Here is a 9573-nt window from a genome sequence, read left to right as displayed (position 1 = left end):
AAGGTTATGGTGTGGGATGATAGTGCTGCAAGTACAGGGAAGTATGTGGGGTTGGGAGGAGGCTAGAAAGGCTGGCATGACTGAAGCAAAGCCTGAGGTTTGTGGACAGAGATGTTCAGGGCCAGGATGAGATTGATCCAAGCGTTGCGGAACCATCTAGAAGCTCGTGTTCGTATTGTGGCTTTCTGTGGTGCTGTCTTTGCAAAGCTAATGTCTCTTCCATCCCACTCCCATCCATCCACACACACCAGCTCTTCTCAGCACTGCCAGGACACGAAGGTCTTCTCAGCCTTTCTCATCCTTTTCCCCCACCACATTCATAGCATTCAGTGCTTCACGCAGCCTCGTACCCACTATCCCACCTCAGCACCAGGCTTCTTCAGCCTTGACAAGAACTTTGCTCCTCACTGCTATCTGCAGCCACCATACAGGCCTTGCAGAGGTCACGCTGCTACAGACACATCAGCCGTCATGGGGTAAGAGCCTCCCAGCTCATGCCATCAGCCAGCCACTTCAGCTCTCCACAATGTATCACTGGAGCATGATGGTCACCAGGCAAGAGATGTCCCTGTGTCATCTGCCATGATGGCAGACCCAGTCAGGGCATGGCAGAGAGCTGCAACTGCTGGCAGCAAAGCTGGAAGTGCTTCCATGCCTGAACCTTGGGCTGTGGGATGAAGGCCACATGGTTTGCTGTGTATGTGTAAGATTCTGGGGGGATTGGTTGTAATGAAGTGGTTTTGATGCTCTGCTCTGTAATTTCCTACAGTGAACTGTTTTTAAGAGATGCATAAAGGCCCACTGAGAAAAGCAAGCTTGGTGTCCTTCAATGCCACAGCAAACCCTACACAGACACAACCTCTTTGAGCGGGGCAGCACAGGGCAGGTGGGGAGATGCCTGCAGAAAGGCACAGACCCTGACTCACGAGTCAGGCCTATTCAAGGCCAACAGAGGCCCGTGGGCTCCTTGACAAGGTTCCACTCTCCAGAAGAAGAAAAAAAAAAAAAAGCATAAAAACACGCGAAAAACCCCACAACAAGCAGCTCCCTGAGGCCAGGCAGCCAGCAGAGAAGAACAGCACGCCTTCCACAGCGCCCGGATGTGACGTCACATAGAGTCATGCGGCGGAAGCGTCAGCGGGATGTGACGTCACACACAGGGGGTCAGGCGGCGGAAGCAGCGGCAGCCATGGCGCTCAATAGGCACCACTCGAAGGAAGGCGGTGTCGTCGTCCCCAATGCTGAGAGGTACCGGCGGGCGGGGGCGGACCCACGGCCACGGGGCCTTGTGCCAGGCCCGCGGGCGGGGAAAGGGTTCGGGTTGTTGCTGGGCTGCTCTGGGGGCGTTGGGGCCGCGTCTTGTCGTGGGTGGGTGGGTGGGTAGGTAGGGCTACCCGGCTGTGGTAGTCGCAGCCTGCGGCTCGTGCTGCTCGGGTTAAGGGGCGGTTTGAAGGGTGTTTGAGGTCTCCGGAGAGGGCTGTAGAAGTGGCGAAGGGCCTGGAGGGCAGGGCGTGTGGAGAGCGGCTGTGCTCCCCTGGTTGGCTCAGAGCAGAGCTGAGGGGAGGCCTGATGGCGGCTGCAGCTCTTCACAGGGAGAGGAGGGGCAGCGCTGAGCTCTGCTCTGTGTGACAGCGACGGGGCCCGAGGGAACGGCATGGAGCTGCGTCAGGGGAGGGGCGGCTGGGGGTCAGGGACAGGGCCAGAGGGCGGTGGGCACGGCCTCAGGTTGCCGGAGTACAAGAGGCTTCTGGTCCATGCTGTCTGGCATGGGGTCTGATTTTTGGGTAATCCAGTATGGAGCCAGGCCACGTAGAGCTCAGGTCTGAGAGCCCAAATTGTTCTCCAGGGCAGTGTTGAGCCATTGGCACTCAGCTGTCCTGTGACAGCCCCAGGTGGGTACAAACCAGCTCAGCAGCATAATCATGCACGGATGGCAGTCTTGCTATTTGTTTATGTGAGTGCTTGGGCAGGAGTAAGCATTAAGTGACCACATAAATTCTTCCCACTGAAGCAAACAAACCTGAAATTCTGCTATGTTATGTGGTTTGGGAAGTACTCTGGTAAGGTTCTGAGTGTTGAGGAGATAGTTTGGCTTATCTTGGGAGAATATTCCACCTTTGTAACTTGAAAATAGATTTCTGCTGCATTTGTCACTCCCAGGCATTGACAAAATCTGCATATAACTGAATGATAAAGTCCCTGCAGACTTTTTGTCAGGGCTTTCCCCCCCTCCCGCCTCATTAAAGCTAGACTTCTTAATGTCTTCCTTCTAGGGTAGCAGAATTTTTCAGATATATGTTATGATATATTATGTTTTCTCTTCCCTGAATAGCATGCAATGTGAAAGTACTGTGCTCTTGGATGTTTTCACATATCCTGGCCCTGCTGATTCTTCCCGATGATTTTGTAGTTTCCTGATGTGATCTGATTTCTACAGTGTACTGATCGGAATGTGTAAAATAACTTTAGATCCAGTGTTGAATTTGGGTTTTGTTTTTCCTTTTTCCGTGCCCTTGAACCAAAAAAACACCTCAGATTTTTTACCCACTGAAAACAAGCAGCAAACTTGTGGCATCCAAGGTTCTGTTTATTCTGCAGCTTCCTTTACTGAGTGCTATGTTTGGAGTTTGCCCTCAGTTCAGTGATGCACTTTCCCAGAATTATTATTTCAGTTTTCCTTAAAATGTATTTAATTTTTTGGGTCCCTCTGTACCCCTGGTGTTTGCAGTTCCCATCTCTTTGTTCCCACATGATTTTACAAGCAGAGTCTGCTAATGTTCCTGTAGATAACCAACAATAGCAATAACAGTCTTATTGATGACATTTATGGCTCCTTGTTTTGTTTTTTTTTTTTCCTTAGCACAGCACTCCTCATCACAAATATTTCCTTAAATCATGTGAAGTAGGGTCAGCAGTGAGGGTACTGTGAAGCAACTTCCTCAGCTCATGCAGTAGGTGTGGCATTCAGGCAATTTTGTTTTCCCCTCTGCTGGCCAGTCCTGGATGTGATCATGGAGAGGGGTTTGCTCTGAGGTCATACCTTGACTTCAGGAGTGGATATCAGAAAGCTCATCCTGTTCTGTGCCCTGGCAGGCTCAGACTTAGTCTGTTGCCTGTGCAGAGAGCAATTCTTTAGCCTCATGGTTCTGGAGGCAGCTTCTCTTCCTCTTGTTTAAAGTTTCCCTTTGTGAAGGAGGAGCAGGGCTTGTCAAAGGTGAAAGGATGAATTCTTCAAACTCTGCACAAGTTAACCTTGTGCATCCAAAAGAAAAACTCCAGACCCTGTGTTAGAATTGAGTGTGTTGGGATAATGTTTAGGATTTGTGTGATGGATGTCTGTGCGTTAGAGCTGAGGTTGTCTCCAACTATTCTGATTTCCTCCTAGCATTCTCAAGCAGTGTAAAGATGTGGAGCTCTCCTTCAGTGACGTGACTGGCAAGCCTGAAGCCTTCAAAGGCACCAAGAAAGGAATGCTGTATCTCACACCATACAGGGTAAGTCTGATGCCAACAGGGCTTCCCTTTTCTCCAGGGGTCTCATAGGCTTTGGACAACAATCATAGCTGGAGGCAGGAGAAGTGATTTTTGTTATGGGAGGAACCACTGTAAATCCTAGGTAGGAGAAAGCCTGGTGGAAATAGGGCAGTCTGAGTCTGTGTCTGTCCCAATCACCGTGTTGTGATTTAATGCAACGTGTTAATAGGTAATTACTTCACTGGAAAACTCTCATAAATTATCCTTTAAAATGAAATGTCTGTGTGTGTCCTAAACAGTATGCTGTTTTGGAACCTGTAGTGTTCATGTGAGTGAGTCACGCCCTTGGATCTGTTTGGCATCCCATTGCATGACTGCTGTGAAACAACACAATATGTTCTGGTAGTAGGGGTTACATTATCTTTTTTTTGGATGCTGCTGCAACTAGAACTCCATAACCTGATTAACTAATTCCAGAGTGTTCCTTCCTGTCTTGCAGATGATCTTCGTGTCAAAGGGCAAGGATCCCATGCTGTCTTTTATGATGCCATTTTATTTGGTGAAAGGGTGCTCTATTGAGCAGCCTGTTTTCTCTGCTAATTACATCAAAGGACAGATTCAGGCTGAGGCAGGAGGTGCGTGTCAGTGCTTCATAGACTGAACTCTTCCCAGTCCTTTTCTGCTGGATGTGCTTAGTGCACAGGACAGATGGATGGCAGATTAGCTACAGCAGCACAGTTCACACGTCTATGCTAATGTAACTAGTATCTATTCATCTTTAACCTCACTGTTGCTTTCTGTCCCCCAAATCTAGTAGTTCACTTTTTGCAGGGTGGCTTTTTAATCTTGTCACTTCTGTCTTGCAGTGGATGCCATGCTTACTTGGTTTCTTCCTGTTCTCATTTTCTCCTGTATTTGGCATGGAAGAGTGGACAGTTGGCCTTACCACTAGACATTGATGCTGGTTTAAATAGTACCCACTGGTGTTTTCTGGAGGCCAGCAGGCACTTTACAGCTTGGATGTGTTTGCATGCATCTGGAATGCTGCTGTGTGTCACTGGTTTAGCTTTCTTTCCTATCTGGTGATGTAACTGTGTTGAGACTTAAAGTCACAGTCATGATCAGACATGGGGAACTGTAGGAGGCAAGGCAGGGATTCAAACCAAGTCTTCTGGTTCAAAATTTTTCTGTTTTTCTTGGAATTAGTTTATGTGTACTTTGATGGCATCTGGCCTATGCTGTTGATTGCTGTTCCTAACAATGCTTTGTGACTGGGTTGTCTGGATTGTCATAAGCCCACTTTCTCAGGCTGAAATCTTTAAAACAGTGGTTTTAAAATATTTCTAAAATGAGAAAGAATGTTCAACTTATTTTTATTAACTGTTTTGCTGTCTTGACTGCTACTGAGGTGGTCGATAATCTGTTTCAATTTTAATTCTCTCTCCTAGGTGGCTGGGAAGGGCAGGGAACATTTAAACTGACTTTCAACAGTGGAGGAGCCATTGAGTTTGGACAGCTGATGTTCAAAGCTGCCTCTAGTGGTAAGAGATCTTCGGAGCCTGTAGTTCTCCTATGGCTGGCTGAGCTGGTTAGGAGGAGATGTTCTTTTTCACATTCCTGAAGTGTGTGTAGAGAGGGAGAGAGAATTTACACTGTACATCTTCCACATCAATGTTTTTTTGTTTGTTGGTGTTTTATTTTGTTTGTTTGTTTTTTACAAGGGACCTTTGTTTTTCTTTCAAATCCTTTTTCTTTATTTTGACTTAATGCTTTATGCAATCAGAACTTGCTGGAGTTTGGCTTCTGAGGTGGCTTACTTTTTCTATGGAGCCTGATATCTCCTGGAGGGGGAGAGGAATTGAAACATGAGGATGGAAAAACTGATCCCCGTACTTTCCCTCAACTCTAATAGTTCTCTAATAGTGAAGTGAGATGGAGGAAATTTTTTGCAGAAAGAAAAAACTAAAAAAATTTATGTTTAAAACTTCTGAAAGGAAAAAGATATAAAATCTATTCTGATAGGGAAATTTTAAAACTATTGGTACTTATTTAAAACAATAGTTTATTCTAGTTAGAGCTATTGGTCTACGTGAATGGGACTATTTTCTTTTTATTCCATGCAGTCAGTTACAGCAAAAACACGTCTGACTTAATAAATATGTGCTCTTTAGCTTCCAGTGGAGCTCCTCTCCAGCCCCCTGGCTATGGATACACACCTGTACCTGGAGGGTATTCCCCTGTCCCACCTGCTCCAGGTGGCTATGCACCTGCTCCAGGAGGATATGCACCTGCACCAGGGGGCTATGCTCCTCCTCCACCACCTCCAAACGGTCCTTATCCTTATGCACCACCTCCAATGAATGCATATGGACCTGCTCCCCAGCCCATGGGGTATCCATATGCTCAGAATCCAGGTATGGAAGTGGTGTGATGATGTGTGGTGGGGTTTGTTGAGTATTAGTTGTAAAAATGTTGATGCTGTGGATTTGTTGAGTATTAGTTGTAAAAATGTTGATGCTGTGGTGAGGTTTATTGTAGTTTTGTCTCCATCAAGGGTCCTTACCCTTGCAAAGGCTGTCATGGTCTTGGTTACACCTGTGTGTCTCTCTAGTTGCAGCTGAACAGGAGGCAGGAGTTGGGAATGCAGTATGTAGACTGTGCTGCTTCTGGACAGAATTGTTGCCTGCTGGTGTGGCAGGTGTTAGCAAGATGTGAAATTGCAGCTGCCTGCATCCTCACTGAGCTTTCCTCACTGATCTTCCCTCTTGCCCAGGACCGGGCCTGGGAGCTTGCTGTCCCTCTCTTTTGTCACCGTAGTCCAAAGTATCAGTCTGGTGTCATCTCTTTTCAGGTATTTACCCACCGCTCCCCAACATGAATTCCACCAATGTGTTACCTCCTCCTCCCCCCTACTCTGGACCATCTCCTGCAGGACCTTCAGCCCCACCAGCTTCCACACCCTGGGTGGACTCAGGTATGCCAGGTAAGCAGATTTGATACAAAAGGCCGCTCAGGTGGTTGACACTGGGGGCACCCAGCTGCTGCTGTTGCAGGAGCTGTTATCTTGATGTGTTATTTGAGATAATGGCTCTTGCAAGGCACTCAGCTCTGTGTTATACAGCTTGTGGTCATCTTTAGCTGGTTTTCAGACTTCCTGAAGTGCTGTGAATTCAAGACAAACTTGCTGTGATAGCTTCTGTCTCTTGGGACATTTCTTGACTCCTCAGAAAAGCTGTGGCTGGGCTGGAGGGTGGGGTGGCTGCATAAGAAACAGGCCTGCCTTATGTTTGCTCCTTCTCTTTCCTTTCTAGGGAACAGTAAGGCCATGGAAGCTGCTTCCAGTGCGTATTACAACCCTGCTAACCCACACAATGTCTACATGCCCATGGTAAGTACTGTGCCTCTGGTCTGTGTGTGTCTGCTCTTCCATTGCGTAGAGAGGCAAAAGTTTGCTTTCCTAGGGAAGTTTAGAGTGCCTTAATTTTGAAAAAGCACAGAAAATGTTCACTTTCCTGGGAGGAGGCATGGATGACAGTGCCATGAAGAAAGTTTGTTAAATCTTTGATCAAGAAAGGAGGACATTAAGATTCATCCAGCAGTGGCAGCTTAGTACTTGTCTCATTCTTATGTGCATAAAATAGTTGCATGTACACAGTGAGTAGAGCTTTCTGTTTCTGTAATGTTTGGAAGTGGGAAGAGTTAAAGAACGGATCATATAAGGACAACAGCCTTTGTGTTTTCTCACTTGTGCTTTTTTCTGTGCTACCTGGGAGAGGCCTGTCATGGTTCAGTGAGTGGCAGCTGGTAAGCAGGCTGTAGCTACATTTGGTGTGGGCTGGGTCAGAGTGAAAGCAGCAGCAGAGACAAAGCCCTGGTAGTGAAGATATAGATTTAAAACAGCTTTTGTTATCTATTTTCAAGGGGATGTTCAATGGAAATAATATGGGAGGTAGCATGTATGCTGGAGCATTAACTGATGCTGGAGAGGGATGATGCAGTGCAATGATAGCTTAAAAAACAGCACTCAGCTCTGGCAGTAACTTCTTGTAAGTCAAGCCTGAGAATCTCTGAGAAGAGCTCTTCATGAAGCAGGCAGGATTATTGACTACTCTATCTCTTTCCAGGATCAGCCACCTCCTTATGCACCTCCTGAAGATAAGAAAAACAACTAACAGACGGAAATTGCAGCCAGCCTCCCACACTCTCTCTCCCAGAAGACAATTTGGCTGTCACTAGCCATTGGGTTAGCGTATCTCTATGTTTCTCTGTGTATGTACAATGTGTGTAGTGCTGGGCAGCTGAGCATCTGCCTTCCTTAAGCGTTAAGTGACTGGCAATACAAGGCAGAACAATAGCACTTTCCTGCTGCTTTGCTTTATCTCATGGGGTCGAAGCACTAACCTTTTGCTCTGCCTTTGGCTTGAGGAGAGAGATGGACTTCTTAAACCAGTAGATCACATGACTAATCTATGAGTCAAACACAAAAGCTGTGGCATCTTCGAGTAAAACTACTTGCAGTGCTGAACTTCTCTTCTGAAGCACCATCAAAGAAGAAAATATAGAAAGCCATGAAGTTTCCTTGCATAAACTGAAAAGGTGTTAAATTTCCTTAAACTGTGGCACAGCTCAGCTTATGATGGGACTCTGGAAATCCTGTGTTGTGCTGGAAGCACATTTCTTTTCCTGTCCTGAACTAACAGTCATGGGGTGACACGCTTGGGAAATGCGTCCTGAGAAGCGCTGAAGCATTTGGGGCTGTGAGCTGGAGATGGACCCCAGCTCAGCACTAGCTCTAGAAGGGTCAATCCTGCTGCACTCCTGGGTAGCCAGGGGAGTTTCTGGGCACAGGCATGCCTGCTTTGGTTGCAGCAGATCGTCTGCTAGTATTTCTGTGTCCTTTCCTATTTAACTGTAACCTTACAAAATAGGGAAGTGCTCAGGTGCTGCCCTCCCTGGTGGAGGGCCTGCATTCCCTGATGTCTCCTTGTTTTCTGCTGTGAGGTGCAGCTGTAGATGCTTGGTCATCTGATGCTGCTGGCAAAAACACTCTGAGAAATTTAACTGAAAGCAAGCAGTGACCTCCATAAACTCAGCCTGCCTTTGTAGACCTTGAGTAGATCAGCAGGAGTGTGCTGCAGAGCGGTAAGTTGAGCTCTACAGGCATGTGAAGTGGTTTTCCTTTCACCTTCCTGGAAGCAAGTCTGTATCTGTGCAATGATCCTGTGTCACATAGTTATTCTTGCATAGTGGAGTCAAGCTGAGCAGGAACCTGCTGCCTCCAAGCAAAATGTGTTATGTTATGAAGATAACTTGACACTGGCCTTGTCAGGAGATCCCACAGTGCTGGCTCCCTCTGCTGAGGAAGCTTGTGCCACCATGCTAGTGTGATGAGGAAAAAGTGGCTTTTGTCTTTTCCTTAGGCCACAGCAGCCAGGACATGCATGCCTATACCTGAGCAGCAAGGGTAGGTGCTGTGGAAGTGGAATTTGGTTGCTCGGAGCTGCAGTACTCAGGCGTGGTGTTACTAACGCTTGGGTCTCTTGCAGAGGCTGTGGCTGCTCAGCCCCAGCCTTCCTTCCTCTTTAGGACACAGTGCCATTAAGCCTGCTCTGACAAAAGCCCCTCTAGTCTGGTGGAGACCCGTGTGATCCTTTATATATGGGATAACTGTACTTCTTTTCACAGCCTTCCTACCTTCACAGTGAAGGGGAAGGTCTCTTTTTCCTTTTAACCTGTGTGTGTCAGGACCTTCTTGTAAGTCAGGCTTGCGTGACTTCAATTGTTGAGTTCTTAAAGCAGCCCTGCGTGGGGAGGAAGGTAAATTTCCTTATTTAGAAACACCTCTGATGTTTGAGTTAGAGGTGTTCAGATGACTCTGTATTTTAAAAAGTTTGTAACTTTTGAATTGCACTTTAATACAGAAGCATTGATACTTGCCTGTTCACTGGGGTGTGTGTGTGCATTGTGTTGACTGTCATTGATCCTGCCTGGTGCCCAGGAAGCTGCAACAAATAGGGACCACTGTGGCTGTTCTCAGGTTGTGAGCCAGTTTTCCTCCTGCACAGCCACACTGGAGCCAAATAATCTGGTGGGGCAGAAG

At 47.1% G+C, this 9573-nt stretch overlaps 1 protein-coding gene across 2 annotated transcripts; it reads left to right on the top strand.

Annotated features, from left to right (window-relative positions):
• Window positions 1-1105: 1105 nt before the first annotated feature.
• WBP2NL (WBP2 N-terminal like) lies at window positions 1106-9417 on the top strand. 2 transcript variants are annotated; one of them, XM_042890114.1, is made up of 8 exons: window positions 1106-1248; window positions 3386-3494; window positions 3973-4108; window positions 4922-5014; window positions 5645-5887; window positions 6325-6447; window positions 6785-6861; window positions 7598-9417. In XM_042890114.1, the coding sequence occupies exons 1-8, from the start codon at window positions 1121-1123 to the stop codon at window positions 7643-7645; spliced, it is 957 nt and encodes a 318-aa protein (XP_042746048.1). In that variant the 5' UTR covers window positions 1106-1120; the 3' UTR covers window positions 7646-9417. The 2 variants fall into 2 exon arrangements, with proteins under 2 accessions (XP_042746048.1, XP_042746047.1); XM_042890113.1 differs by having other exon boundaries at window positions 6325-6456.
• The last annotated feature ends 156 nt before the right edge of the window (window positions 9418-9573 follow it).

This window comes from Lagopus leucura, unplaced genomic scaffold (genome assembly GCF_019238085.1).
Source record: "Lagopus leucura isolate 7727_CA_CO unplaced genomic scaffold, USGS_WTPT01 Super-Scaffold_100159, whole genome shotgun sequence".
Lineage (NCBI taxonomy): Eukaryota > Metazoa > Chordata > Aves > Galliformes > Phasianidae > Lagopus > Lagopus leucura.
Note: the sequence above shows the minus strand (reverse complement) of the source record. Positions and strands in the feature narration are given on the sequence as shown.